The 17,512-nt window shown below is 48.8% G+C and overlaps 1 protein-coding gene across 2 annotated transcripts; it reads right to left on the bottom strand.

The window, feature by feature from the left end:
* Positions 1–867: 867 nt before the first annotated feature.
* On the bottom strand, positions 868–17,257 carry RNASEH1 (ribonuclease H1). Of its 2 annotated transcripts, none has more exons than XM_017350628.3 (8): positions 17,026–17,257; positions 15,481–15,596; positions 10,174–10,338; positions 7,710–7,809; positions 4,142–4,196; positions 3,408–3,492; positions 1,950–2,074; positions 868–1,172 (listed from the first exon to the last, which is right to left on the bottom strand). In XM_017350628.3, exons 1-8 carry the CDS (start codon positions 17,151–17,153, stop codon positions 1,164–1,166), a joined length of 783 nt encoding a protein of 260 aa, XP_017206117.1. In that variant the 5' UTR covers positions 17,154–17,257; the 3' UTR covers positions 868–1,163.
* Between the last annotated feature and the right edge of the window lie 255 nt (positions 17,258–17,512).

Below are 17,512 nucleotides of genomic sequence, written 5' to 3'. Positions count from 1 at the left end.
AGGGTATTCACTTATAAGTAAGCCATGTATTTGTTCTGTCACTTCACATATATAAAATTTAAGCATAACTGACTGTATCCTTTTCTTGAAAAAAAAAATCGAGTAGTGTTTTTAACAAAAAGAGAACAAAATACATTTTTAAAAAAGATTTATTTATTTATTTAAAAGGCAGAGAGGAGAAAGAGAGAAAGAGCAACAGAGACCTTCCAACCACTGGTTCACTTCCCAGATTGGTTCCCAAATGCCCACAACAGCTAGGTTGTGGCCAACATACAGCCAGGAGCCAAGGACTCCATCCTGGTCTCCCTTGTAGGTGGCAGGGGTCCAGGTATTCCATCCATCATCCATTGCTTTCCCAGGTGCATTAGCAGGAAGTTAGATTGGAAGCAGAACAGTTGGGATTTGAACCAGTGCTCCATTATGGAATGCCATTGTCACAAATGGTGGCATAATCCACTGGTCCGTATGGCTGGCTTATGCCAAAAATTTCTACGAGATTTGTTTCTCCATTTTGGTCTTTAAAAGATGTATGTGTTTCTTTGTAATGATGTAGGAGCCAGGGTCATGTGACTGCAGGCTCTGCCCTATACACAGTACTGGGCACCTGGGGCTGAAATGAGACCCAGCTCACGTTCTCCCTCAGAGCTGGGGGCCCCTCCAGCTGCATTTTCTCTTGTGTGCACACTGTCTGTCAAAGCAGGAGACCCAATCTATACCAATTCTTTCAGGATACTTCTGGGTTTCTGGTCTGAATCTCTGATTGATTCTTTATTGATTCCTTATAAAAATCAAAGCCTAAGATGATGGGCCAGACTGCAATAAAACAAACAAGAACGGTATGAGCCCAATAAGCATAATGGTAAAATCTCAGATCTCAAAGCTGTTTAGTTTATTATACACGTAACCACTTTTCACCACACCACATCTCGAGTCCAGCCTTCCTGGTGAGTCAGAGGTGTGTCACCCACGGAACGCAGTGGTGCATCCTGCAGGCTCAGCTCCATACCAGGAGGCGCGCGCCACAGCCTCCGGCCAGGTCTTCCCAAGTCCTAAAATTACTTCAGTCTTCAGCTTGCTTAGCTCCCTCTCTTGCTAATCTATCCGCTTCTTCATTGCCTGTGAATCCCGAATGACCAGGAACGTGCATCTGGTAAAAGAAAGTTTTATTTTTCCTAACTTTTACATAAGCAACAGCTCACCACATTCTCACTGTTTAACAACTCCACGATTCCTGGGTCTGCCAAAGCTCACCTCAGAGCACTCCTTCCCGACAGCATGCTGCACTGAACTGTATATATACAAATATATCTCCTTAACGCATTTATGTAATGAGTGCTTTCCTTAAAATTCTATTTTATTTCTCTACAAATTGGATTTTACTTTTTATGTGGCTTTTTTCTCACTTAAAACTAGCACTAGTTCAGCTTCTCAGGCAAAGCACATGTATGTACAGATGGGCAGAAGTGTATATCCTACAACCCAAAGCACATGTACATATATGTAGGTGGATGTTTATGTACACCACACACACACAGCACACATATGTACATATGTACAACAATCTTTTAAGTAAAAATTATCTTTTATAGAAAAGCCACTTCCATTTTGGAAAAAAGTCATATTAATAAGGTCGTAACACAAAACTTTATTATTGTTCTAAACAAAATACATTACATTATGGCTGATTCCAAAGAAACTGACAGGCTGTTCTGGGCATTCCTGTGTGTGCCTGACCTCATGCAGGGGTGCAGAACACCCCTAGGTCACACCATATCTCACACCTATCACACTCTCAGTAAGACCAGCATTACCCAGCTGACAACCAAAGGAATCTAAAGTGTTCAATATGTACTGTGGTACTTACTTCACAGAAACTGCTAATCCATAAACCACTCCTCTCCTCTCCAGCTGATGAGACTACCTGGGCACAATGAACGCTGGGAACTCACCCACTGGATGTCCATGCCCTGTGTGAGGCTCTCCAGCTGCATGAAGTCCTCCTTGTTGATCACCTCCTTCCCAGCACTTGTTCTCCAGCCGTTCTTCTTCCAGCCTTCCACCCAGTTAGTGATCCCTGGAGAACGCACACCCACCAGCTCATCAAGCTTGGGCACCCAGCCCTTCTTGCATCTCTGGTCATCCTCTCGCAACCGCTCAGCCTGGGCTCTCTACGTCTTTGGCCAGCCTTCATGGCGTTGCCCTTTGGCACAAACTTGAAATATCCCCATCTCCTCCCTTCCCTCTACCTCATATTTGATCTGCAGCTCCCAACCAAAGATGTCACTTCTTCCAAGTCTTCCCTGATCTCTTCCGCATCCCCCAACACTCTCCAAAACTGTGGGGAGCAACTCGGACTAGACTAAGTTACTGGAATTAAGACTTATTCTATGCATCTGCTCTCCCACAATGTGGCGCTGGGAGAGGAGCGTACAGCTTCTACCCAGCTGCCTCTTACCAACTTGATAAGCTGCAAGAGCCGCTCCTGATTGGAGGAGAGCGGCGCGCTCGGCGTGTGGGTAGCAGAGCACGGATTGGTGGCGAGGACTATATAGGAGGAGAGAGACGGCATGGTTGTGTGGGTTGGTTGGAGAGTGCGTTGGAGAGTTCGCGGGGAAGTTCGTTACTTCGTTCTTTCTCACTTCTCTCTACTCATTCTTGCTTTGGGAGTTTGCTGTTTACTTATTCTTACTTTACTATAGAAAGGACTTGTAAAAAAAGGGAACAACAAGCGTCCGGTCCGGTGCAGCTCCTCCGCGTGCGGAGGAGCAGCACAAAACACATACCCCATAGAAGCTATCAACACAGTGACTGTAGGTCACTTATCAATGTTCAGACTCTAAGTGCCCTGAGCATACCTTAGGGTCTACCTTCTGTTTGCACCTTCAGTGTGTGTCGCACAAGCATGGGAATATCAAGCAGCAGGACTGGGACTCCACACTCCTCTCTCCTTCCCTGACCTGACTAACCAGAGGCCATCCCTGCTACCATCCGGGTCCTGCTCTGTTACAATACTTCCTACTAGAGAAAGAAAGGTCTGTCTCCCTGCAGTACTGGGAAAACACTAAAGAAATACAACGTGTGGGGTCCATGCTTGGCGCAGTAGGTAAAGCCACCGCCTGCAACACCAGCATCCCATATGTACCAGTTTGTGTCTCCAATTCCACTCCAGACCCCTGGTAAAAGGAAAAGCAGAAGATGGCCCAAGTGTTTGGGCCCCTGCCACCCATGTGGGAGACCCAGAAGGAGCTCCTGGATCTTAGCTTCAGCCTGGCTCAGCACTGGCTGTCACAGCCATCTGTGAAGTGAATCAATGGATGGAAGATTGTTCTCTCTGTCTCTCGTTCTCTGTAACTGACTTTAAAAATAAATAAATCTTAAGAAAATTGAAACACAATGTGAAAGCTTACCATTTATAGTAAACATACTGTCTGTATACAGAACCAACTTATGGATGTTCTGAGCCTTTGCTTGTTCAATGGCTTTGCAGGCTGCCTTGAAAAAACACAAGCAGACAGTCACAGGTAAAGAATATTTAACCTCGACATAGATGTTCACAATGACTTCAAAATTCAAATATCCCTTTTTTTGTACTGACAATTTTATTCTCTATATGAAGTAATGCTACACATATTTCTGTTCATACCTATTTATGTTACGAGAATTTTTCTACAAAATTCCTCTCTTTCAGCATTGTTACTAATCACAAAGTACATTCTGGATGTTGAGCCTCACACAGATAGTAAAAACAAAAACAAAATTAACTGATAGGGGGCCAGCACTGTGGCATGGTAGGTTAAGTCTCTGCTGGTAGTACTGGCATCCCATATCGGTGCTGGTTTGAGTCCTGGCTGCTCTACTTCCAATCCAGTTCCCTGCTAATGCACTTGGGAAGGCAGTGGAAGATGGCCCAGGTGCTTGGGCCCCTCGCACCCACGTGGGAGACCAGGAGGAATCTCCTGGCTCCTGGCTTCAGATTAGCCAGCCCCAGCCATTAAAGCCACTTGGGGAGTGAACCAGTGATGGAAGATATCTCTCTCTCCTCTGTATCTCTGCCTTTCAAATACATAAATTTTAAAACAAAATTGATAGGCTCACAGTTGATGCTGAATAATGACCTATTTAAATATATCTGAAAACTTACATGAATTTCTGCTCTTTGATTCGTCTGTCGCCCAGGAAGTCTAATGCTGAGGTTTCTGTTTCAAAACAATGCAAAAGAAAATTATAAAGCTAATGCTCAAAGTAATTTTTCTTTCTTAATGGGAAACAATAAACTAGCATATATTTTTCTTATTGAAATGTAAAACAATAATATAAATACACAGCATTTTGGGGGCCAGTGCTGCGATCTGCAATGTAGAGGGTAAAGCTGCTGCCTGCCATGCAGGCATCCCATATGGCCATCAGTTTGTGCCTCAGCTGCTCCATTTCTGATCCTGCTCCTTGCTAATGCACCTGGAAAAACAGCAGAGGTTGGCCAAAGTGCTTGGGCCTCTGCACCCAGGTAGGAGACCCAGAACTTCTCGGCTCCCGGCTTCAGTCTGGCCCAGTCCTGGCCATTGAGACTATTTTGGAATGAACCAGCAGATGGAAGATCTGTCTTTTCCTCTCTCTGTAACTCTGCCTTTCAAAAAATAAAATAAATCTATCAAAAAAACAAAAACAAAACAACCAGCCTTTTTATAGCTGCCATTGTGGTACAATGGGTTTTGCCACTTCCTGCAAAGCCAACATCCCATATGAGTGCTAGTTTGTGTCCTGGATGTTCTACTTCTGATCCAACCTACCTGCTAAGGCACCTGGGAGAGCAGTGGAAGATGGCTCAAGTGCTTGGGCCTCTGCCACTCTCCAAGGAGACCTAAATGGAGTTCCCGGCTCCTGGCTTCAGCCTGGCCTAGCCCTGGATGTTGTGGTCGATTATGGAGTACACCAGTCAACGGGAGAGATCTAACTTTGTCTTTCAAATAAAGAAAAAATAAATCTTAAAGAAAACCCACAAACTTAAGGAAAAACACTATGCTTTTTAATATTGAAGTAATTTTTTTAAAATACTGAAGCACAGTTTAATGAAGAGAAGTACACCTGACAGCCCAGGGAGGCGTGTCGGGAGAGAACTGAGAGCCAGTCTGCTTTCAGACTGCAGTGTCTATGGATAAGGCAAAGGTGCTCCACTGTCTCCCCGCTCCTCTCAGTCTCAGACGTCTCTCTGCGTGGAAGGCTTTCTGAGTGTGAATTACTTTTTTTTTTTTTTAATTTAAAGATTTTTATTTATTTATTTGCAAGTCAGAGTTACACAGAGAGAGGACAGGCAGAGAGAGGTCTTCCATCCGATGGTTCACTCCCTAGCTGGCTGCAACAGCCGGAGCTGCACCGATCCGAAGCCAGGAGCTTCTTCTGGGTCTCCCATGCGGGTGCAGGGGCCCAAGGACTTGGGCCATCTCCCACTGCTTTCCCAGGGCACATCAGAGAGCTGGATTGGAAGTGGAGCAGCTGGGTCTCGAACTGGCGCCCATATGGGATGCCGGCACTTCAGGCTAGAGCATTAACCGCTGTGCCACAGTGCCGGCCCCCTGAGTGTGAATTACCATTTATTTATTTATTTATTTGACAGGCAGAGTGGACAGAGAGAGAGAGAGAGACAGAGAAAGGTCTTCCTTTGCCGTTGGTTCACCCTCCAATGGCCGCCGCGGCCGGCGCGCTGCAGCCGCCCCTGAGTGTGAATTACTAAAACTCTCCCCAGAACTTCTTAACAGCCCCCTTGGTGCAGGAAGATGAGATTCCCCTAAGCTCTGGGACTTAAGCAAAGAACTGGGACTCACCCAACCAGACTACTGATCAGTCAAACCAACAATATTATCAGCACAAAGACACCATGGTATGGTAATTTAGAGGGAACACTGGGCACAAGTCAAAAGCTGACTTTTCTTGTGAAAAACACATCAGCGTTCACTCCCCCCACCCTAATCTAGGGTTGGAAGCTAAAATGAGACGACAAAGTGAAATAAAGTGCCGTCATGGGGCCAGCACTGTTCTTCTGATCCAGCTTCCTGCTAATGGCCTGGGAGAGCCAAGGAAGACAGACATGTGGGAGACCTGGAGGAAGCTCCTGGCTCCTGGCTCTGGCCTGGCCCAGCTCCAGCTGTTGCAGTCATTTGGGGAGTGAATCAGTGGATGGAGGATCTCTATCTCTCCCTCTCTGCTTTTCAAATAAATAAAATACATTTTTTTAAAAAGACAGTGCAGTCACCTTTCCCAGCAATGGCAGTCACAGTGCCTGGGAGCATGGTGAACACTGCAGAGGGAAACTCAGAACTGGCGCAGGGCCACGCCACTTTCCCACATGGAGGTCCAAGGCCCTCACCGCCAGGGACCGAGTGTCTGTGAATGACGGCATCTCACATCACGCAGACTGGGCGCCTTGGGAAAGCCAGGAGTCCAGGGACCTGCCCCAGCCCACCCCTGCAAGGACCATCTCCCAGGGCCCCAAGTGAATCTTGGGTTAGAAGGCAGTGAGGCCATTCTGCAGTAAAAGCTTGTCAGTGAGACAGATGCCTAAAGTCAGGGCCAGGAAGCTGACATTCCAGAGAACAAAGCCACTCAGCACCAACACAAACCCAAGCTCTGTTCTGCTATGCTCCAACAAAGCTGCTTATTCGGCAGATTTTCCAAACAATCCATCAACAAGCAGATGCTGAGTCACCTTTACACAAGGTGTGGAACATGACCCAGTAAAACAAAGTTTAAAATTTCAGCTTTCTGGGAGATTGGCATTGTGGCACCAATGCCAGTATCCAATACAGGCACCGGTTTGAGTCCTAGCTACCCTGCTTCCCACTCAGCTCCCTGCTAATGCACCTGGAAAGGCAGTGGGAGACAGCCTGAGTGCTTGAGCCCCTGCCGCCCACAGGGGAGACCTGGATGGAATTCTTGACTCCTGGCTTTGGCTTGGCCCAGCCTCAACTGTTGCTGCCATTTGGGGAGTGAACCAGCAGATGGAAGATTTCTTTCTCTCTCTGTCATTCTGTCTTTCAAATAAGAAATTTAAAAAAAATTTTTTAATGTTTACTTGAAAGGCAGAGTGACAGAGAGATGACAAGGCAGAGAGATCTTCCATCTGCTGGTTGATTCCTCAAAGGGCTAAAACAGCCTGGGCACTGAAGCCAGGAGCCAGGTGTGGGTGCAGGGGCTGAAGCACCTGGGCCATCTTCTGCTGCTTTCCCAGGTGCATTAGCAGGGAGCTGGATTGGAAGTGGAGCAGTGGGGACACAAATTGGCGACCATACGGGATGCCAGTGTATAGCTGCAATGCCTATACCCGCTATGCCACAATGACAGCCCTAATAATTTTTTTTTTTTAATTTAGCTTTCCTGAGCAGGTGATTGGCACAGCACTTAAGATGCTGCTTTGGTTGGCCACATCCCGTTTCGGTTGCCAAGGTTCAAGTCCCAGCACCGCTTCCTTTTCCAGCTTCCTGCTAATGTGCAGCCCGGAAGGCAGCAGGTGATAGCTCAAGTAGCTGCGTCTCTGACACCCAGGTGGGAGACCCAAATTGAGAGTTCAACTCCTGGCTTTGGCTTGACCTAGCCCCAGCTGTTGTGGGCTTTGGGGGCAGTGAACCGATGGATAGAACACCTGCTTGTATCTGTCTCCGTCTCAGATTTCCATCAAACAAAAACTTTACAAACCTTAGTTTTCTCTCTTTACTTACAAAGGATGTCCTGGCCCCCAGTAAACACCAATTCCTGCTCGTGCCCTCCTCCGCCCGTTGCTGGAGCAGCAGCCATCAGTGTAGACAACAACAAATTCTCCTGTGAGAGGGGAACAGGAAGTATAGTTGGCCTGATATCAGTAGTAACTAAAATTCACCTCAAAAAGACTGGAGCTGAATTAGCATTTTAAACCATGAGGGTATCTCACGAACTAAGTTTCCTGTCCAGGGAAATGTGCTCAGCTCCTAGGTGGGGTTGCTGACACTTTCTGTGGGGAAACACTCGTTCTGGTGCCACATGACAGACAAGTTCTAGTCAAAGCTCTCCCTCTATAGAACCAGTGAGACCTCTTTCTTACAGCCCACGCAAAGGGTCAAAGGACAATGACACTGCCCTTCTGTGCCACAGCCACATTCTCTCTCAGGAAGCCTGGCCTAGCTCCTCCTGGCACATCTTCCCATACTGAAATGGACTTCCCATCTCTGCTTCTTTGCAACAGAAATCAGGGCTTGTGCCACACACCACGCTGTGCCGAGCAGACAGAAGAGGCCTGGCCTTGACCAGCAGCGCACTTTCAGCCCAGCAGCGGGGTGTGGGAGCCAACAGTGGCAATACATGCCAACATCATTCCAGCGGGTGGTGGGGAAACAGAGGCCAAGGCACAGGAGGGAGCGGAGCATGGATGGGCCCGTGTTCCTCCCAGGACCGTGGCGTTCGGGCGAGCCTCTGTGGCTCAGCTGGACTCATCCATCTCCAAGACCACAAGCTTCCTTCCAGCCCCAACATGAGGCCAGTGCTGTGTCAGGGGCCCTGGGCCTCAGGCAACTGTCAGTGCCCCAGGGGGCTGATGTGCTTCACACACTACTGGTAACTAACCAAATCAAGGGTATTTGATTGACTTTTTATTTATTTACAACTCCAAACTGATTTACAAGTACAGCTTGACAAAACATTTTCTATTGTTTCTCCTGAAGTTATGAGATTTTTAATTTTAAGAAAATTTTAATTTTTTAAAGATTTGCTTTTATCTATTGAGAGAGAGAGAGAGAGAGAGAGAGAGATGAAAAGAAAGGAGAGACATCTTCCATCTGCTGTTCACTCCCCCAAATGGCCACAATGACTGGGGATAGATTGAACTGGGTCAGGCCAAACTCAGGAACCAGGAATTCCATCTGGGTCTCCTACATGAGTGGCAGGGGCCCAAGTACTTGGGCCATCTTCTGCTGTTTTCCCAGGTGCATTAGCAGGGAGCTGGATAGGAAGTGGAGTAGCTGGGACTCAAACTGGCACTGGGATGTGGGTGCCACAGGTGGAAGATTGACCCGCTGTGTCACAACACCAGACCCATATTTTTTTTAAAGATCTTTCGGCACACCGGGTTCTAGTCCCGGTCGGGGCGCTGGATTCTGTCCCAGTTGCCCCTCTTCCAGGCCAGCTCTCTGCTGTGGCCAGGGAGTGCAGTGGAGGATGGCCCAAGTCCTTGGGCCCTGTACCCCATGGGAGACCAGGGTAAGTACCTGGCTCCTGCCATCGGATCAGCGCGGTGCGCTGGCCGCAGTGCGCCAGCCGCGGTGGCCATTGCCATTGGAGGGTAAACCAATGGCAAAAGGAAGACCTTTCTCTCTGTCTCTCTCTCTCTCTCACTGTCCACTCTGCCTGTCAAAAAAAAAAAAATTTTTTTTTGGGGATCCAGCATTGTGCCAGTGTCTTAAGTCATCACCTATGACACCAACATCACATATGGGAGACCTGGGAGAAGCTCCTGGCTTCAGATCAGCGCAGCTCTGGCCATAGAGGCCAGTTGGGGAGTGAACCAGCAGATGGAAGACCTCTCTCTCTCTTATTTATTTATTTGACAGGCAGCGTTAGGCAGTGAGAGAGAGAGACAGAGAGAAAGGTCTTCCTTCCATTGGTTCACCCCCAAAATGGCTGCTACGGCTGGCGCACTGTGCCACGCCAATCCAAAGCCAGGAGCCAGGTGCTTCCTCCTGGTCTCCCATGCGGATGCAGGGCCCAAGCACTTGAGCCATCCTCCACTGCCTTCCAGGGCCACAGCAGAGAGCTGGACTAGAAGAGGAGCAACTGGGACAGAATCTGGCGCCCCAACCGGGACTAGAACCTGGGGTGCCAGCGCTGCAGGTGGATGATTAGCCAAGTGAGCTGCGGTGCCAGCCGAAGACCTCTCTCTCTGCCTCTCCTTCTCTCTGTGTAACTCTTTCAAATAAATAAAAAAATCCTTAAAAAAAAAAAAAAAAAAAAGACAACAGCTGCCACTTGTAGACTACACAATGGCTTCTCTAAGAACACCCAGAAGTTTGCTATCTGCACACTTGATCATTTACAAAGTCTGACTCTGGAGATTTCCAAATAACCTGACAGATGAGGACAGGACCATCAGCTCAAATGCCCCTGCTAAGATGGGGGAGTTTACACACAGACATATTCTCGTAACTGCAGCCTTACCTAAGTAAGAAAACGCGTCTCTGCTAACTAAAGGCGCCGTCACCGGGCTCTGCTTCACATGCTTTGCGCTTGGCTCTGCACCTTCCTCTTCATTTTCATCCGTTGGCTCCCGGAGTCGCTTGCTGGCTTTCACCTGTGATTCTTGTTCATGGTTATTTTTCTGCCCTGAAAGAGAGCCTCCTGGTGAGCCAGAAACATTAAACATCACTCGAAACACTGAAGAATCAAGAGCCTCGGAGGTCACTTAACACTGGATCAGACTGAAGCACACTCTGCGCTCTCCCAGGAACAGGGAGGACTTGGTACACACTATCACAGACTCAGCCATCCTGGGAAAGAATTCTGAGGTCTGCATTTTCCAAGGCATCTGCCAAAACCAAAACTGGGATTTGATGGAGATAACAGACACCAAAGGTTGTCAACCCTTCAACGATCATAGATGTGGGAAATTGAGGGGCTCTTTCCTCAGGAGAAACTGGAACCAAAATTTTATGTAACATCAGTGATGTCCCTGAGTTAGCCCCTCCCTGACCCAAATACTACAATCATATGCACTCCAATATTGTAGTTTTTTATTTATTCATTTATTTATTTGGTAGAGTGCTAAAGAAATACTTATTTTCCACACATTTGGTTTCCACATTTGGTTCATTTCCCAAATGCCAGCTAAAGCCAGGAGCCAGGAACTCCATTTGGGTCTTCCACATGGGTGGCAGGAACCAAGTACTTGCACTATCACCCCCTGCCTCCCAAGTACATTAGCAGGAAGCTGGATAAGGAGAAGTGGGACTTGATCCCAGGGACTCCAATATGGTTGATGGCATCCCAGGCAGTGGCTGACCTGTTGCACCTCAATGCCACCCTCATGGACTCTAATTTGAGGACATCTAAGGAAGCGCAGGTAAGTCCAGTTTCAATAAACAGGCAGTAGGATATGTCAAGAAAAGGAAAGAGGGGCTGGCACTGTGGTGTAGTAGGCTAAGCCTCTCCCCGCAGCACGAGCATCCCATATGGGTGCCGGTGCTACTCCCAACTGCTCCTCTTCCAAACCAGCTCTCTACTATGGCCTGAGAAAATAGTAGAAAATGGATCAAGTAAGTCCTTGGGCCCTTGAACCTGCTGAGTGACCCAGAAGAAGCTCCTGGCTCCTGGTTTCGGATTGGCCCAGCTCTGGCCATTGAGGCCATCTGGGGAGTAAACAAGTGGATGGAAGATCTTTCTCTCCCTCTGTCTATAACTCTCTCTCTCTCTCTCAAATAAGTAAATAAATCTTTATAAAAAGCAAAAAAAAAAAAAAAAAAGACAGGAAACAGAAACAAAAAAGGTAAAATAGACTGGGTCTCCTCAGGGGCAGTACTGTTGCATTTTTTATTTCAGGGTGGACTCAGGGTTAACCCCAAGGGGGATTCAGGGTGATCTGGGAGTGGCCAGCAGCTCACAGGACTGAACTAGAGGATGAATTAGCAGCATGTAAAAGCATGGTGTCAATTTGAGTTAAATTTTTTTATCAGCTGTGAACTCTAGCAACTGAAATAAACCTCTAGTCTTGGTAAAATGAGGCATTGGACTAAACGACCTGAAACAACTTTCCATGTATCACTGTTTTATCAGGGGGGATAAGGGGCACAGAAGGAGCTGCTGACTCTCAAACTCACCACACCTGCCTGTATTTGCACCTAACGCCCTCATCCCAGCATTCACCTTTACCGAGCACCTGCTAAACAAGCCTAAGACAAGATCTCCAGTCTAGCAAGTACTCTGCTCACACACAGGCACGCATGTGAGTGCAATTCTGCAGAAACTGAACACTGATATAAATGACTTTATTTACTCTATCAGAAAAAGTTAAATTCAACTGAAGAATTTTACAGAACAGATAAAACTTGAAAGGGAAATCACAGCAGGCAGTTAATTTATACTTCTGAAGATGGTGATTTTTCCTTTTGGAAAATTAAACTTATATCAGCTTATAGAAATCATAACTAGCAAATATCTCAATAATTCTACATTATAATATCAAAAAATGGTAAAAGGAATTAATACTTTTGCTTTGATATGGCCCCTGATCACTCAAGATATTAAATCCAATTTACAAGTTAGTAACAAGAGTTCTCTGTAAACTTTTAAGAAAGTAGATTCACAGCTACACAAACTGATAACCAGCTTGCCTTGAGATTTAAAAAAATAATCAAAAACATACTTATATTGGAAGAACTGGTACATTAAATTACTGACTGGATAAAAACATAAACCCGCCTGAAGAACTATTAAGAACCCAACCATGGAGCCATACTTCCAAACTTGCTGTCTGTCCTGAACTGACTTCTCCGTGTGGATAGAAAGTGCAGCTGTCACACTCAAAGTCCTTTACAAGCTGCCAGAAGACAGAGGAGGCAGATGCACCGAGTGAGGCTTCCCACTCTAGAAATCAGCCCTTCAGGAGTGGATTCTGAGCATGACCTGCCTCTCCCCGGGCTCCGCTGTCAGGATCGCTGTGACGTGAGGTCAGTGTTACGGCATAGCAGGTAAAGCTGCTGTCTGCAATGCCAGTGTTCCACATGGGTGACAGAGTCCTGGCTGCTCCACCTCTGACCCAGCTCTCTGCTAAAGGCCTCGGAAAGCAGCAGAAAATGGCCTAAGTCTCTTGCGGGAGGCCAGGAAGAAGCTCTGGCTCTGGGCTTCAGCCTGGCCCAGTCCTAGTTGCTGCAGCCATCTGAGGAGTGAATTAGCAGATGGAAGATCTCCTTCTCCATCTCTCCTTCCATCTCTCTGTATCTCAGCCTTTCAAATAAACAAACCTTCAAAAAAAAGTTGTTATGACATCCCAAAAGAGCAGTTGCTCTCTGTGCAAGTATCTCAGTGTGTCCTCTAGAGAGACACTGTTTTGGAGAAGCTGGTTAGCACTATGCTTTGCTCAGTCTTATATATATAATACATATATGTGTGTGTATATGTATATATATATATATGATATATTTATTTGAAAAGCAGAGAGTTAGAGAGAGGGAGACACAGAGAGAGATCTTTCATCCACTGGTTCACTCCCCAAACGGCTGAGGTTGGGCCATTCTGAAGCCAGGAGCCTGGAACCTCATCTGTGTCTCCCACATGGGTGACAGGGGCCCAAGCACTTGGGCCATCTTCTGCTACCTTCCCAGTGCCTTAGCAGGGAGTTAGACCAGAAGCAGAGCTGCCGGGACTCCAACTACTGCTCATATGGGATGCTGGCGTTGTAGGTGGTGGCTTAACTGCTGCCACAATGCCAGCCACTCTGCTCAGTCTTACTTGGTGATATTACAACAGTTCCAGTTGAGGGGGGAGAAAAACACTTCTTCAAAGTCAGTTCCGGGCTCCCTTTTTTCAGGGACCCCTCTTGGTGCTGCTGGGAGCATTTTCTTTCACTTCTGCTTTCTCTCAATAAATCACTTCTGCTTTCATTCTCAAAACAAAATGTAGGTTCAAATATGTATTTTTAAAAATCTGTGTCCTTGGGGACAAGTACTTGGCCTAGCAATTAAGACACCTGTGTATCCGGGTTGAAGCCCTGCCTTCAGCTTTCTGCTAACGTGTACCCTGGAAGGCAGCAGCTGACGGCTTAAGCTGCAAGCCAGTCCCTGCCACCCACGTGGGAGCCTTGAAATGAGTCCTGAGCTCTGGGATTCAGCTCAGCCTAACCACACCTGTTGAGGGAAACGGAAGCGTGGGAGGAAGATGGGCGATTTCTCTCTGCCTCTCAACTAAAGCAAAATAAAAATGCTGTAGTAAAGAGTCACCCTGCTTATCTGAGTCCTGCATATCTGATGTCCCTTTTATTAGGCCTTGAACTTCAAATAACTATATTTTCTGTAATACATGGAACTGGAAGAAATTCATACTGTGGAGGGGCTGGCGCTGTGGCGCAGCAGGTTAAAGCCCTGGCCTGAAGTGCCAGAACTTCTTCCTGGCCTCCCACGTGGCAGGTGCTCAGAGACTTGGGCCATCCCATATGGGCACCAGTTCAAGTTCCGGCTGCCCCACTTCTGATCCAGCTCTCTGCTGTGGCCTGGGAAAGCAGTAGAAGATGGCCCAAGTCCTTGGGCCCCTGCACTCATGTGGGAAACCTGGAGAAGGCTCCTGGCTTTGGACCAGCGCAGCTCTGGCCATTGTGACCATCTGGGGAGTAAACCAGCAGATGGAAGACCTCTCTCCCTGTCTCTATCTCTCTCTGTAACTCTGTATTTCAAATAAATAGATAAAAGAAAGACAGAAATTCATACTGTATAGTTCTGTTCTAAATAAAAAGGCAACTCCACACAGGTCCATGACATTACAGGAACCATGCACATCCTTTAAAGTTTAAACCACAGCCCAGTGGGTCCAGTAAATGCCACTTTTTTTTCCTTCAAGATTTATTTGAAAGGCAGAATTGGGGGGGCAGGGATACAGAGACATCTTCCATCCACTGGTTCATTCCCCAAATGGCCAACGACCAGGGCTGAGCCAGGTCAAAGCCACAAGCCAGGAGCTTCTTCCAGGTCTCTCACGTGGGTGCAGAGGCCCAAGCACTTGGGGCATCTTCAGCTGCTCTTCCCAGGCCGTTAGCAGAGAACTGGATCCCAAGTGGAGTAGCAGGTACAAGAACCAGTGCCCACAAGGGATGTTGGTGTTGCAGTCAGCGGTTTACCCCACTACACCACAATGCTGGTCCCCAATAACTATTCTTTTTTTTTTTTTTAAAAAAAGATTTACATTATTTAATCGGAAGGCAGAGTTACACAGAGAGGTAGAGACAGAGACAGAGAGAGAGGTCTTCATCTGCTGGTTCACTAGCTATATGGCTGAAACAACTGGCTGGGCCAAGCCTGAAGCCAGGAACCAGGTCTCTGGGTCACCCATATGGGTACAAGGGCCCAAGCACTTGGGCCATCCTCTGCTACCTTCACAGGTGAATTAGCAGAGAGCTGGATGGAAAGTGGAGCAGCTGGGACTTAAACCGGTGCCCATATGGGATGCCAGAGCTGCAGGCCAAGGCTTTAACCCACTGCACCACAGCGCTGACACCAGGAAGTATACGTTTTAAAGACAAGGGATTCTGGCACGGTGGACACTGCATGGACGAGGAGCTCTGTGTCTTGGCATGTCTCAAACACTGTAACTGCCATGAACTACTATTCTTAACTGCTTTCTGCCCGTTTTCTAACCTGTGAAGCAGAAACAGTGACAGCATCCTCTGTGCGCCTGGAGTGTGGCCACAAAGATCAAATGACATCTGAGGACACAGAATGGGTGCAATAGGTCCAATCACAACACTGCCACGAGAACTGATACCTTCAGAACCATCTGGGCTTGTGGAGTTCCTGACAAAGGCCCAGGCCTCATCTTCCGTGGCAAACTTCTTAAATCTGGCAGCAGGAAACCGGTTCACCTGGGCTCGGCACTCATCCCTGGAAAACACATGCAATACCGTTTCCTCCCTCCCTCTCTCCCTCCCTCCTAACTTACATTTTGAACTGACCTAGATTCTTTTCTTAGGTTGGACACAGCTTGACAAAGGATGAACTGTTAGTTCCTTGGGGCAAAGGGACCGACTGTGAGGCAAACCCTATGGGCTTATTGTTTTGTCTTGCAGGTCAGACTCTACACCCAGTGCTATGCCAGCCGGAGAGTACGCCAGCAGTGGCTTCCCTGAACCCCACAGCATCCTAAACACTCACTGAAGCTTTAGCAGAAAACAGTATTTTCTTTTTTTTTGACAGGCAGAGTGGACAGTGAGAGAGAGAGACAGAGAAAAAGGTCTTCCTTTGCCGTTGGTTCACCCTCCAATGGCCGCCGCGGCCAGCGCGCTGCGGCCGTCGCACCGCGCTGATCCAAAGCCAGGAGCCAGGTGCTTCTCCTGGTCTCCCATGTGGGTGCAGGGCCCAAGCACCTGGGCCATCCTCCACTGCACTCCCTGGCCACAGCAGAGAGCTGGCCTGGAAGAGGGGCAACCGGGACAGAATCCGGCGCCCCAACTGGCACTAGAACCCGGTGTGCCGGCGCCGCAAGAAAACAGTATTTTCATGCCGGCATGAGGCTCAAGCCGGATTCCTATCCAACCAGCTGAGACCGGAGGACGGACACGTCCTATACACCTTTCAGCTTCTCTGCCCCCCACAAATGGCTACGTCCATTTCGATGGGATGTTATAATGCTACACGGCGGCTCTAGGGATGGCTGTAAGGCTGGACACGCCTACAGTTACCGATTATGTTAACTAGCTGCTCTCAGTAGGTCTCACGCTTTTCGCCCACTGGTAGTGAACTGTACGCTGAGTGGCTAACAGTGAACAGGCCGGCACCGTGCTGACGAGCAGACGCGGGAACTGCCGCAGGCAGGCTGGTACTGCTGCACTCCGCGCCCACGTGAAGTCCTTTTCCTTCTCTACTTCGGGAAGGCCCCTACCGCAAGCTCCACGTCGCAAACGCTTCTTTCTCAGTGCCAGAACACACGTGTGCGGGAAGCGTGGTGGTCGTGCGGTCGCAACTCCGGGGCTCGAGGCTCTCATTTGCCTGCCCCGGGAACTACCTAACATCAACACGGGATCCAGCCGCAAGCGCGAGCTTGAAGAAAGTGTCTTTCAAACAGGGAGGTGCTAGTCAGGCTGGGCACTATCTGAGAGGCGGCCCCCGCTTAGCGGACATCAAACATCTTCGGGGAGCGCTGGCTGGTGCTGGGGAATTCTGAGTCCCCGGTCACCTCCCAGCTCTCGCAGGCGTTTCTGAGTCCTAGCATACCAAGGGAGTCGAGCCAGCCGGGCTGACGCCGGCCGGGCACCCCCGCGTCCCCCCGGACCTGAGGGCTCGCGCGGGAGGGAGACGCCGGGCCCGCTCTCACCAGCTCAGGAAGACGCCGGTCTTGCGGCCCCTCCTGACGGCATAGAACATCCCGAGCCCGCAACAGCAGCAACGGCAGCGCACGGCGGCCAGGCCGACTCTGTGGGCCAGAGACAGGAGCCCGGGCATCGCTCACTCCCGGGCACCGGGAACCATCTCGAGCCGGAGCCACATCGGCCTCAGCCCAGTAGAGTACACGACCACGCTTCCGGCGGCGGCGCGGAGATATGACGCAAGCAGGGGCGGGCCCCGGGGCGGGGCCTGACGGTGCTGTGGGCGCTCCCGGGGCCGGACCTAAAGAGGGGTGTGCAGATTGGTGTTTCTCCCTGGACGAATGTCGCTTTTGCTTGTTTCTCAATTTATGTTTGAGGGCGAGAACAGAGACAGGCCGAAGCTGGGGGCTGGGGCCCTGGCGGGCAGGGGCTCGAGCCAGGGCAGCGCGCGACGGCGGAGGCGGGAGTCGGCAGTCGGCCTGCGCGGGCGCCCGC

The sequence above is a fragment of the Oryctolagus cuniculus genome, chromosome 2, assembly GCF_964237555.1.
Source record: "Oryctolagus cuniculus chromosome 2, mOryCun1.1, whole genome shotgun sequence".
Classification (NCBI taxonomy): domain Eukaryota; kingdom Metazoa; phylum Chordata; class Mammalia; order Lagomorpha; family Leporidae; genus Oryctolagus; species Oryctolagus cuniculus.
Note: the sequence above shows the minus strand (reverse complement) of the source record. Positions and strands in the feature narration are given on the sequence as shown.